This window comes from Corvus kubaryi, unplaced genomic scaffold, assembly GCF_017639235.1.
Source record: "Corvus kubaryi isolate FWS band 111438036 unplaced genomic scaffold, C.kubaryi_AGA036_p1.0 37354, whole genome shotgun sequence".
In the NCBI taxonomy this organism is placed as follows: Eukaryota; Metazoa; Chordata; class Aves; order Passeriformes; family Corvidae; genus Corvus; species Corvus kubaryi.
This window is the reverse complement of record NW_024581116.1, coordinates 612,892-625,809: the sequence shown is the minus strand read 5'-3', so window position 1 is coordinate 625,809 and position 12,918 is coordinate 612,892. Positions and strand designations below refer to the sequence as shown.

Below are 12,918 nucleotides of genomic sequence, written 5' to 3'. Positions count from 1 at the left end.
TTTCTCAATAGAAAATAAGATCTTATCTTCAAAACAAAGACCCAAACAATCTCCACTAAATTCCAATTTTGCATTATCTGCAGCAAGAATTAACGATGAGCAATACATAAGAAACTGCAATAACCATCCCTGGATTGTGATGGGTTTTATGGCACAGGTTTTTATCTGATTTGTATTAAGGACTTATTTATGTGCATTATTTTAATTGTACTGGAAATTTAAATGCAAGTTTCATACATATCATAAAAATTTGCAACAAAATAAGTGCAATAATCAAATGTATCCATACCACTGAAATTTCATACATAATAATTAAAAGATAAGCATGGAAGGATAAAGCATTGCCTATCACACAATAAATTGCAAGCCAAATAATTCAATGGTTGCAAAGTAAAAATAAATTCAATAAAAATTACATAAACCTGAAGTAAAGGCAATGTACACCACTGTAATTTGAAGGTATAAATTTGACAGGAAGACATTAATTAAACCAGAGAAGCTTTTAAAGCTGAAAAAATTCAAAAGGAAATACTGTACATCAAAGAACAAAAGGACTAAAACACAGGAATTAATACCTGAAATATTCAAGCAACTTTAAATCTGCCTTAAGGGCTATTCTGCACTTATCTTCTCTCAATTATTTTATTATTTTATTATCTATTCCTTGTGTGTTCTGAAGGAACTAAAGATGCTGCACCTCTGCAGTTCCATGTGTAAACAACTTCGCTCTCATTTGGATAACCTGACTTTGGAAATTCTTTCCTCCATTATTGACAATGTTGTATATGAGCATGAACCAGGAAAATTGAAGAAAGTAAAGGAAAAAAAATGTGATTCTGTGAACTGGTATTTGGTGTAGAGAGTTTAAAAAAAATACAGCTTTTGACCCTGGGCAATAAGAATAACTCAAAAAAAAATTAAAGGCTTTATATTGAATATCAACTACATGGATAGGTGATGAAGACAGCAAAGCCAGGACTCCGTCTATACCTGGTTATCACACAGACACCTCCATGTGAGCTGGTCAATGGACCCTGCACTGGTCACTGGACCCTGCAGTGGCCACTGGACCCTCTGGCAGCCAGTGGAAGAAAACAGCATTCTGGGTGCTATTTCCCTGATTTAAATGTCTTTTGATGAACTAAAGACACCAGTGCCCATTTCACCTACGACAGCCTAACTCTGGGTATTGCTGCAGCACCACTCAGCCTCTTCCAGTGCTCTGTCCCACCCTGTTCCTGCTGCAATGTAAAGTTTGCCCCATACTCTCCTACCTGCTGTGGAAAGAGCAGCAGTGGGATGCCTAATTCCATGTCTCTGCCTGGGATATACATTCACTTAATCAATTATGGAAGAACATGTGGGATCCAGGGCACAACGTTACCTAAATGTCCAGTCAATGTCATTCCTGCACTAAAGATAAATGGACACAATCAGCCAAAGGAGTCCAATGTATCCCAGCACTCACACAAAATCAGTTAAAATATTCTCTAGATAGAAAAAACAACCTGAGTAAATATAGCCTTGTGTTTAGCTCTCCTAACTGATAGCTTTAACACCCCAAATTTGGCTCATTCAGACATGTACATCCCGTTTCAAAACAGCAGCAACGAGAAGCTCCTGAGCCCTGTGTAACGCAACTACCTTCACCCAGAATAATTATCCCCTTTTATTACACGACTTCGAACGATCTCCTCATAGCAGCATCCACACACAACCCTCTGGGTTCCTTTTTCATTTCGGAGAGGGAAATTACGGCATCAGCACGAGAAGCCTCCACCAAGCCTCATTTGCATGCAAGAGGCTGCCAGTTGGGTGAAGTTTCTCCCCATTTAGGCAATGCTGTCTCCCAGCAACCCGAGCTGTTGCCAGGAGAAGCCCCGGGAGCGCTTCCTCCGCACCCTCCGGCTGTGAGCCGCATGCTAAGCAGAGCCCCAGAACTCCAGGGACTCGGAACAACAGAATTTTTTTTACTTTTACATTTTTTGAGGGGTTTAGTGATGAGTGATGTCATCAGTTCTCTTGGGATGTAGTGAGAGGTGATAAGTAAGTGCAGGGTTATTCCACCTCAGGAGCAGCATTTGGCAGCTTGATGTGCAGCTCTGTAAATATATTTCCTGTATGCTTTCCATCTCCCCAGCATCCTCTGTACCTGTTAACTTCCTTTGGGTGGCTGTTTTCCAGCTTCCAAGAGCAAAAAAGCACGTGCAAACAACAAAAAAAATCTCTTTATATTGACTTAATCTTTGCTTCTCCTTGCAGCACCTTCCAAAATGTAAAATGCAATGGGGGGGTTAAAAGTAATTCCTGTCTTTCCAACAAGAGCACAATATTTACAGCTGTACAGTTGGCTTGAAAATGAGGTGTTTAGTGTGCAAATATAATTACTTGACAAAATGCACCAAAAAAAAAAAAAGAGCACTAGAAAAAGCCATGACAGGCAGGATTTCCAAGGAAATTCATGCTGGAAGTACCTGCAAGAAGTTGTAACCACAAATTTGAGAAGTTTTTTCAGATAATAAACAACCACTGGGGTGAGGTGTTTCTCTACTGTGCATTTTGCTTTCAATCTTGGCATACACAACAAAATTGTAATGAAATTTAATAATTTATGGAAATTGATGGCTTGAGTGTGTTTGAGGCAAAGATTGTGTCCTAGAATGAAGAAATAAGTAACTAAGTCTTCTGAGTTAGAAAGGTAAATTGCAATTTGGAAAGCGCTAAACCACATATGACATTGTTACTCAACACACTCCACTAAACTGCAATGGAAGTCAAGTCTCACTTTTTTTGGCCCATATTTCATACAAACCCAATAAAAATGGACAACTAGTTAATTCATTATGTAGAATGCTGATTCAGGTAAAAGAAAGTGGTGTAAAAGTTTGAAGAAACAAATCCTCCTAAACCTTAAGACAAACTCTATTTTCTTTGAGGTTTTGTCCTGACGTATAATCTCACTCAAGAATCTTTATTTTAGACCTAAAATACAGTGATACTAAAATCATGTCTGAAAAAATTTTGTATTTGCCCATGATTACAAATTCTTTTAACCAGTAAAGGAAACAAACATGAATTATTTTTCATTTTATTCCTTATTTTGAGGACATAGTTTAATGGTGAGCATGGTGATGAAACAAATGGAAGTACCAGACCACAGGCCACTGGTTTGACCACAATAATTTCTGCTCAGTGTCTTAAGAATGGTAAAAAAAGACTAACAGGGAGAGCATGTGGATCCTCTGTCAAATGACATTTTTAATCAATGTTTTCTTTAAAGAGTGTGATCTGATTCAAGCAAGAATTAATTCATGGCAATGCTGTGCTTTTTTTTTTTTTTTTTTTTTTTTTTACACAGAAGGTCAGACTAAAATTCACTATGACCTCCTTCACATTTGTAATTACTGCTCTATTAATCTTTAGATATAAAGCTAAGAGGCTTAATGGGTTTAAACAATCTTAAGGCTCTCTACCCATGAGCTGGACTTTCTCTGCCTCAAAAAAGTCAAGCCACTACAGATGTGTAAGAAGATATTCTCTGACACTGCTCATTGGGAACAGTAGGAAAAACATTCTTTTAATTTATTACACATTGCTACCTCAGGATATCTAGCAGAAAAAACCTGTGTATATATCTATATCAATATATATTTATACAGATACATATATATAGATGTTATTCAATCTCTGCATTCATATGGCTCCTTGACTACTGCTCCTACCACTGTCATAAAATAAAATAGTTCATTAAATAGTGTAAGCAATATATCCTCACATAGTCAGAAAACACAGCCATGTTTCAGCACCAATCAAACTAAAATTAACTCTGAAAAGTAGAGTTATACTAGAAAGGTAGAAGCAATAAATAAATAATGTGTGTTTTTACTATAAAGCACAACATCATATTGCACCATTATACAAGAATATGAAAGAAGTAATTTTAAAAAATGAATGCAGGTGCTCTACTGCAAGGAAAGAAAACAGCACAACAAATTCTAAAACCCAGATTATGGAATTTGTAGAAGATCTGATAAACTCAACTTGCTTACAAAAAGAGTAAGTTTACTAATGTTTGTATTCCTTTCAGCTAATGCAGAGTGGTTTATCCAGGTTTAACTGCACGATTTTCTTGGATCCTCAATGAGCACTAATACCTCTGGAACTTCAACTTCCCTCCAGACTGAACTCAGTGGGAAGAGCCTGGTGCTCCTCCACAGGGATCTCAACAGTGGCAGCAGCCTCACTTTTGGGAGCTCTGCTCTGGCAGACCCAGTTGCTGCAGCACAAGGAAGGAGCTCCAACGATGTTTTATTCCATCAGGATGAGGAGTAGATCAGTGGGATCTCCAAGAGACAAGAAGCTAAATGCTCTGCAGCCCTTCACTGAGTAAAGTTAGGGGCTGTCAACATCACTGAAGGTGAAGAGGCTGGACACTGCAGGTCCAGAGAGCTCTGGCAGAAGTTCTCCTCAAGTGCCTGCACACCAAGGCAGAGCTCAGCTCACTTGGATGTCCAGGTGTGGTCACAGACCTCTGATGCGCCAAGAATCAGAGACCAGGCACAGCACACACAGCTGGAGCAGGGATCAGAACAGGTTATGTAGGATGTAGGAATAATCCTTCCGAAAACAGAAGAACAGGATGTGGAGCTGCACTCTACTGAAACACAACTCCTTGAGAGCACAGGGCTGCAGAGTGAAAACAGTCCTCTAAGTAACCACAAGACAGCGGAGATGGAGATCCAAAGGAAGGCTGGAAAGGTAAACAGATTCAGTACTTTCAGCTTTCAGAACTCAGACTCTGGCTTATATATGGAATTATCATGGAATCACAGAATCTCCTGAGCTGGAAGGGACCCAGAAGGATTGTTGAGTCCAACTCCCGACCCTGCCCAGGACACCCCAACAATCCCACCCTGGGCCTGAGAGCTGTGTCCAAACGCTCCAGGAGCTCTGGTAGCCTTGGGAACGTGACCATCCCCTGGGGAGCTGTTCCAGTGCTCAAACACCCTCTGCAGGAAGAACCTTTTCCCTGATAGCCAGCCTAAACCTCTCCTGACACAGCTCCAGCTGTTCCCTGGGCCCTGTCCCTGGTCACACAGAGCAGAGATGAGAGCTGTCCCTCCTCTGCCCCTCTGGAGGAGCTGCAGCCCCTGAGAAGCCCCTGGGAGGCTGCCAGAGGGAGAAAAAGGCCCTTCAGGGTAGTCTGAATTTTGACAAAAATTTTCTAAAGAGAGTGAAGGAACAAAAAAAACATGTAGGAAAAGTGGGAACTTCATCAGAAACACAGCACTGCTTCATGGACTAAAATGCAGAGACCAAGAACAAGCAACAAAGGAGACACAGAAAGCACCACCTCAGCATTTAGGCACAAAATCAGCAAAGCCAAAGCTGGAGTTCAATCTGGCTGGGGACATAAATGGCAATAAGAAATGAATCCGCAAAAATTGCAGGAGTAAAAAGAAGCTCAGAAAGAATCAAAGTGCATTGATGAATACAGGAGACAGCCTAGAAGTGTGTACAGAAAAGACTGAAGTACTCAAAACCTCATTTGCACAAGTCTCCACAAACAACTGCTCCAAAACCTCTCCAGGCTGGTACAATCAGAAAGAAAAGCAGCAAAGAACATGAGGAAAAATGGGTTATGACTACTTAAGCTAAATGTGTTTAAATCCAAGGAGCCATATGGAGTTCTTCCAGAGCTGGGAGGCAAGTCTGCTGATGTGGCCATCAGAACACTTACAGATGAGAAATAACGAGAAATAACGAAAAATCACAGTGATTGGGGATCTCTGATGATGAGATTTGGGCTACAGTAACAGCCGTTTTGAACAAAGGAAAAAGAAGAATTGAGGCGCGTATAGGATGCTCAGCTTCAGCTCAGTCCCAGGAGAGATCACAGAGTATGTTCTCTTGGTAAATATTACCAAACAGAGGGAACAAGAATGTAATCAGGAATAATCAACACATTTACCAAAGGCAAATCACGCTTGTCCAGCTGAGCTGCCTTTTTAGGCTGAAATTCTGGCTCTGCAGAGGAAGGCAGAGCAGTGGCTGTAGCACATGTTGACTTCAGCAGGGTTCTGACACCCTCTCCTACAGCATTTGCTGTGGAAGCTGACGAAGTCCTGGCTGGAGGAGCAGCCTGCATGTCAAAAATGGGCAGGAGGAGCAATCTCCAAAGGCAGGGATCAATACCTTCATGTCTGGTGTGCAACAGGTGACCCCAGGGGCTGCTGCTGGGGCCAGAATCATTCAATAGCTGCAACAGCAACATGAGTGATGTGACAGAAAACACGCTCAGCAAATCTGAGGGCAGCGTTAAACAAACAGCGAAGGGCAGACAGTGCAAACAGCAGAAATTTATCCAAGAAGACCTGGAAAAATTCCAGGTCTACACCAATAGAAACCCCAGGGAGGTCAACAAGAAGAGCAAGATGATCTCAGAGCTGCTGGGAAGGAGCTGTGGTCCTGCTGGATGCCAGGTTAAATGGGCTCGCAGTGCAGACAAAGCAAACTGTGACTCTGGACAGCAGAGAAAGGAAAAATCCCTCTCTTCTATGCTGTACTGGTAAGAATTCACCCAGACTACCAGCTCCAGTTCTAGTTCCCAATTCACAAGAATTATTAACATGGCAAGGGTCTGCAAGGTCAATCAGCCTTAGGTTGATCATCAGCCTAAAATTTTAATTGCCATTCTCTTCTGCGCAGTTTACATCTTATTTTAACATTAACAATTCACTGTAGGGTCATGCTGTTATTAAATACGTTATGCCCCATTTAGCCATAGAAAAACATTTCTAAAAATTGTATTTGGCCTTACGAGGATGCTTTTCGTACAGCAGCACAGAATGATTCTACCTGTGCATTTACTCAGCATAAAATGAGCTTGGTGTGTCTTCTGTCCAGTCTTTTCTCAATAAAAACAGGAAGGTACCATGTTGATGCAGGGAATGTGCTACTCTTGGTATCATCTCTGGAGTTCACTGCTGTAACAGCACAAACCCTACCTCTGCACCCCTCCTTTGACTCCATTTCCTCCACATCAGACATAATATTCTCCCTGCTACCTTTAATTTCACCACTATTTTCAACTACTAACCAAGTATAGAGACAATGCAAAAATTTATTATCCTCTTGACCACTGGGCTTATGCCATCACCCATTTGTAAGTCTTCCACCAGTACTTATGGACTTAGTGTGTTTAAATTATGCCCTAAGTTTGCACACTTTGTTAGGGTCCATAGGAGCCTGGAGCAAAAATACATATAAGTAACACCTTGTTCAAGAAATACCTCATACGTGAGCTATTGAATACATGTATTAGAGCACCTCAGTGCCACTAAAATTCCTACTGAAAAGCACTGACAGTCATCTTGGAACTCCTTCAGTTCCTAGGAGGGCTGTGAGAAAGTAAATTCCTGAATTCTGGGTTGCTGCTTTGCTTACCTGACAGCACACATCTACTCAAAGGAGGAAAACAATAGGAAAATTTATTAAGAACTTAGAAGCACCTTGCAAAGAGAATCATGGAACGGTTTGGGTTGGAAAGGACATTAAAGCCCATCTCATCCCACCCCCTGCCATGGGTTCCACTATCCCAGGTTGCTCCAAGCCCCAATGTCCAACCTGGCCTGGGACACTTCCAGGGATCCAGGGGAAGCCACAGCTTCTGTGGGAAACCTGTGCCAGGGCCTCATCACTCTCACAGGGAAGAATTTCTTCCTAGAACACCCGCAGAAGATACACAGCATGTCATGATTTTGTTTTAAAGTATTATTATTTTAAAAAAACAGTAAGGCCTAGAGAAATCTCTTTAAAACCCTATTGCTGGCTTCAGTAAGAATTAAAGAGAAAACTCATATACAGACAACAGATTATAGAAAATCACATGATGGTTTGGGTGGAAAGGAATCTTAAACCTCATCCAATTCCACCCTCTGCTACGAGCAGGGACATCTTCCACTATCCCAAGTTGCCCCAAGCCCTGTCCAACCTGGCCCAGAACACTTCCAGGGACGGGGCAGCCACAGCTCCTCTGGGCAAACACAGGGCCGCGCTCGCTGGATGCTCCAACAACCCGTCAATCCCTATTCTTACGGCACACAAGAAACGTCACTGCGCGAGTAAACCACGACACACACACCTTCCCAAGGCACATTTACCCCCCCGTCCCCGTCCCCCCCTCACAGAACGCACCACCCGCCGCCATGTTCCTCCCCACGCCCCCGTCCCGCCCCTCAGCGCGCACGCGCCGCAGCTGCCCTCCCCCCGCCGCGAGGGCACCGCGCATGCGCGCGCGGAGCGCGGGGAAGGAGCGCGCGGCCGGGGCGGCAACGGGGGCAGGGAAAGGAAGGAAACGGAGTCAGTACTCACCTGGCACCGCCGTGCGCTGGGTCCTGCCGGGCAGCGCTTCGCTCGCCTGCGGCAGGCGGGAGGCCCAGTCGCCCATGCTGAAGGCAGAGCCGTGGAGGGCGCGGAGGAAGAGCAGGAGGTGGAGGCGGTGGCGCGGCGACATCGCCCGCTGGGCGGGGTGAGGGAGCCCCGGCGAGGGCGGGGCGGGGAGAGCGCCCCCTGCCGAGCGGCGGCGGGGGAAGGCAACTCATCACCCGCCACTGCCTGGGGGGTCCCTCCAGGGCGCCCCACCAGTGTCGTCCGTGACCCTTTATCCCAAAATATCCCTTCCCATGGGCTCTGCCCATGTGTTCCACAGCACCTCTGTGGAATGCAGCTTGCTCTGAGTGTGGCCACAGCGTTTTTCCCAATGTTTTGGGACCCTCATGGAGTCCACGTCGCCTCCACCTCGTGTCCTCTCTGTGTCACATCCACCGTCTGGCGTGTCTACGCTGTCGCTTTTAGACGGGATTTTGCGGACGCATTTAGGAAAACACGCTACACATACCTTTCGTGCAGTAATGTGGTTAATGTGGTTTATTTATTTGTACAATAATCACAGAAAGGTTTGGGTTGGGACATTTAAACTTAGCTTGTTCCAACTCCCAATAATATATATATTTAATTTTTTTCCATGTTTTTTCTGGTTGTTAATTTACACAGCGCTTGCATGTGTTATGTTTAGGCAATCTACTGTATCATCCCAATTTTGCAGAGTATTTTTTCAGTGAAGATGTTCCAAGTAACATCCTATATTTGCAATAAAAATATGTAAAATATGATCAGAGTGTGAGTGCTTGTGGAAAATACCCACTGTGTTTTTGGGGGTAATACAGCATGGATTTGTACAATCACAGAATGGTTTGGGTTGAAAGGGACCTTAAAGTTTATCTCATTCCATGCCTCTGCCATGGGCAGGGACACCTTCCACTGGACTATACAAGGCACAGGATATTTATTAATTACAAAATTTATCTGGAGGGCTTTGAAAAAGTTGGGTTGTTGGCTGAATAGAGAGAAGATAATAAAAAAACAGACTAATGCCGAGTCTGAGAGGAAGGTCAGATAATTCTCTCAAAAAAATGTCTATGACAGATGCTGTTCCATTCAGTTCATAATCAGGTTGGGTTTTACATAGATGCAATACTCCTGAGGCCTAGAATTTAATTCATATTTATAGAGGTGTTGGATATTTACAGCAATATTGAGAATTCCAAGGTGCTCTTGAAACAATCTAGTAGACCAGGAAAATCATGTTTTAGGAGTCAGGCTTTCTTCAAAATTAAAAATTCAGATAGGAACAGGAGAGAGAAACTGTCCCACCTCAGCTTTCAGGTTCCCTGTTTTGTGTTTGAAAGGTGAACAACATCCTCTTTGAGCACAGGTAGTCCCCAAGTTTGCAGTCAATCTTTCAAGGTGTTTTACACAAACAAAATTTCTAAGTAATGGTAACTAGAATTACTGAGATCAGGACTGGAGAGGACCTCAGGTGACCTCAAAGTCTTGTAATAGCCTGGAGAAAGTCCATTGAATTAAGAGTGAATATAGAGATGCTTGTGATAAATAACTGTGATGTTTTGAGAGTACAAGTTAGTAAGAACCAGAAGTGCTCAATAACGAAGTGTAAATTTAATTTAAAACGTGTTCACCTAATTAGTTGTTCTCTCATTATGGTCACACTGTCATTTCTCAGCTCTTTGTAAGAAACTACTAAAGATGATGACGTCCACTGGTTTTACACTGCCCACCTCTTCACTTTCACTACACCTATCTGCCAACGTGTTCCTAAAAAATGCACTGCTCAATGTCACGATGGATGGCGATGGAATTTCCCCCTCAGAATTAATGTCTCCACCTGTGAGCTAGAATTTTTTCTGCCTCTTTGCAACCGTTTTTGTTTCCATTGCCATCTTCCCTGCGTGAGGGCAGTCAGAGGTGAGGGGCAGAAAAACAGGCTCATGTTTGGCTCAGCCTCGCAGGTGAAGGGGCTGAAATCTTCCAGAGCCCTGATAGGCTCCGAAATTCCAGCTGCAGAAAAGCCAGCCTTGCCTCCACTCCAGTGATCCTGGCCATCCTTCATGCTGAACGTGCTGTCCTTGAGTGTTTATACTCTGTGTATCCCTTAAATCATGGGTGCCCTTTCCAGTGCATTAACTCCTCCAGGAAAAACTGCTTTGTCACCCATCACCCAGTCAAGCTGCTTCGTTCGTGAGGCTGAAAACAGCCGAGGATTGGGATCCAGAGCAGTGACAGCGGGGCTGCTGATGCTGGAAAATTACAGCTCTTGGGGGCAGGAATCAGCCTGGCATTCCCTGTTCGCGTGGCACTTCATGCACCCTGTCCCTGCCTCATCACTGAATCCCAAGTATTAAATGGTAATAAGCCATCGTGCCGCTTAACAAATAAAAACTGATTTTCACAAGGGTTTAGGGCTTGTTGGCTCCATGGAAACAGAAGACTGTTTAATTTAGATAAATCCCGCTTATATTTCAGGAAAGTGTGGGCTATCCCCTCCTCTTGTTCCAGAGGGTGAGGTCTGGGTGAGAGACTCTGAAAATTGCACTCTAACTTTATTTAAAGTTTTCTTATTTTTTTTTACCTCTCCAAACAAGCAGTAGAACATGATTATTTTTTTATTTATGGTGTATTATGCTTTACACTTAAACATAGACTTTCTATGTACTAACACACTAAATTAAGAAATATATCAGGAAAAAAAGTGGATTATGGCACCTACACAGTGCTTGCATTCTCTTGTAATTATCACAGTATTCCCAGCAGAGCAATTTTATGGCAGATGCTAAAAATTTTCTGTGAAGATGGAAAAAGAAAGGAGAGAGAGAGCAGGAAGAAAAGGGATGTGGGCTTACCTCTCTCCTTTCAGCCAGGGCTTTGCACAAATTCCTACTCATCCAGTCCTAGGAACTTGCTCAGAATATACAGAGTTTTTTTCCAGGACCTGACATTTCCTACACATAATCCATCAGAGTTAAATTTCCTACTCTTTGTGGTTTGGGATAGATGCGTTTTTCCCGTGTAACAAAATCTGCCGTATCTCGAAACTGATAAAGCCCTGTGTGGCCATCTCCGTGGAAATACAGGGATTGGGAAGGCAGGTTTGTGCTGCAGTGTGCATCTCCTGGAAAAGCAATCTCTTTTTTATCTGAAAACATGCAGTGAAAGAAGATCCTCCACAGGCTTTAGTGGATTATTCAGTGCTTGATTACTGTTAAAAATACGCAGCTTATTTTTAGGTTGGCTTCAGCTTCTACCCGTCACAGTTTAGCTTATCTTCCCTGGAATGAAGAGATTGCTTTTATCCAGGTTTTGTTATCCAGACTTAGCACTGCAGGCTGCGGTCATCCCTCAAGACAAGATAAACAGGACTCTGGGAGTTCATCACAGTCAAGGATGTTTTCTAATTCTCTTAAGTCATTGCACATCTCTGGACGCTCTCCAGGTTTTCAAGTGACGTAGTTCCTGATTTTTTTTCCTGCTTTGATGACGATGTGAGTAAGGAATTCAGCATTCTGGTGGTGCTCAGACCAAGCCGGTGTAATCTGGTTTCTTGATTCCTGGTTGGATGTGCATTAATCTGTCCAAGAGCAGTGTTAGACCTTCCAGCCTCACAGATACGTTGCTGTGGCTTCCCAAGGGCTCCCAAAGGAATTGATTACAGAAGTATAGAAATATAAAGGTGATTATGGCAGATACGTAGAAGGTTGAGTTCTGTGCCTAGACCTTGTCACCATTTAAATCACTGATCTAGGCTTGTACCAATCCCTTGTCTTTGTCACTATTGCTCCTGCAGCTTCTCCTCAGCTGCTGATAGAAATAATTTTCCCAGTTCTTCTCTATAACTGATAAAACTGTCAAATAGTGAATCACAGAATCACAGAATATCCTGAGTTGGAAGGGATTCAACGAGGATCATCCAGTCCAGCTCCTGGCCCAGCACAGACACCCCAACAATCCCACTCTGTGCATCCCTGAGACCGTTGTCCAAATGTTCCTGGAGCTCTGGCAGCCTTGGAGCCATGCCCATTCCCTGGGGAGCTGTTCCAGTGCCCAGTGACCCTCAGGGGGAAGACCCTAAATCCCAAGGGGGGAGGATAGTGCCCAGGGTGTGCTCAGGGCTGCTTTGGGCAGGGGCTGTGTCTGTGAGTCTGGCATGCCACCGTCTTTTCTGGCTCCCATGCCAAAGGGCTGCTTCCCTTGGGAAAGGCCCATGGAGAGTTTCCCTCCAGGAGTGCCTGCACTGCTGGCAGTCTCTCAGGTCTGGGGACACCTTGCTGTCCTTTGTGGCTTGGTGGATCTGCTTTGGGGATCAGTGATGCTTTTGCACCTCTTGGGTGCCTTTTCCTGGGGCCCCCTGCACTCCCTCCCCATTCCATGCAGAGACACAGGTTATGGATGAAATTGTTTTAATGGAAAGGCAGAACAGTGAACAACATCTTCTACATCTACATCTACATCTTCATCTACAGCTATAACATCAAAAACACTCTGGCTCCATCCCAAACAATG

General features: G+C 43.6%; 1 protein-coding gene across 2 annotated transcripts in view; it reads right to left on the bottom strand.

Moving 5' to 3' along the window:
* The window catches only part of MSRA (methionine sulfoxide reductase A), a 212,300-nt gene extending 200,779 nt beyond the window's left edge, over window positions 1-11,521 (bottom strand). The window contains exon 1 of one of the 2 annotated variants that reach the window (XM_042032776.1): window positions 11,262-11,521. Coding sequence is in view for 1 of the 2 variants with exons in the window: in XM_042032775.1 (XP_041888709.1) it covers window positions 8,374-8,515 (142 nt within the window). In the remaining variant the exon portion in view is untranslated. Of the gene's footprint in view, window positions 1-8,373; window positions 8,551-11,261 lie in introns of those variants that run through there. The other variant, XM_042032775.1, reaches the window with a different exon arrangement.
* Window positions 11,522-12,918: the final 1,397 nt, after the last annotated feature.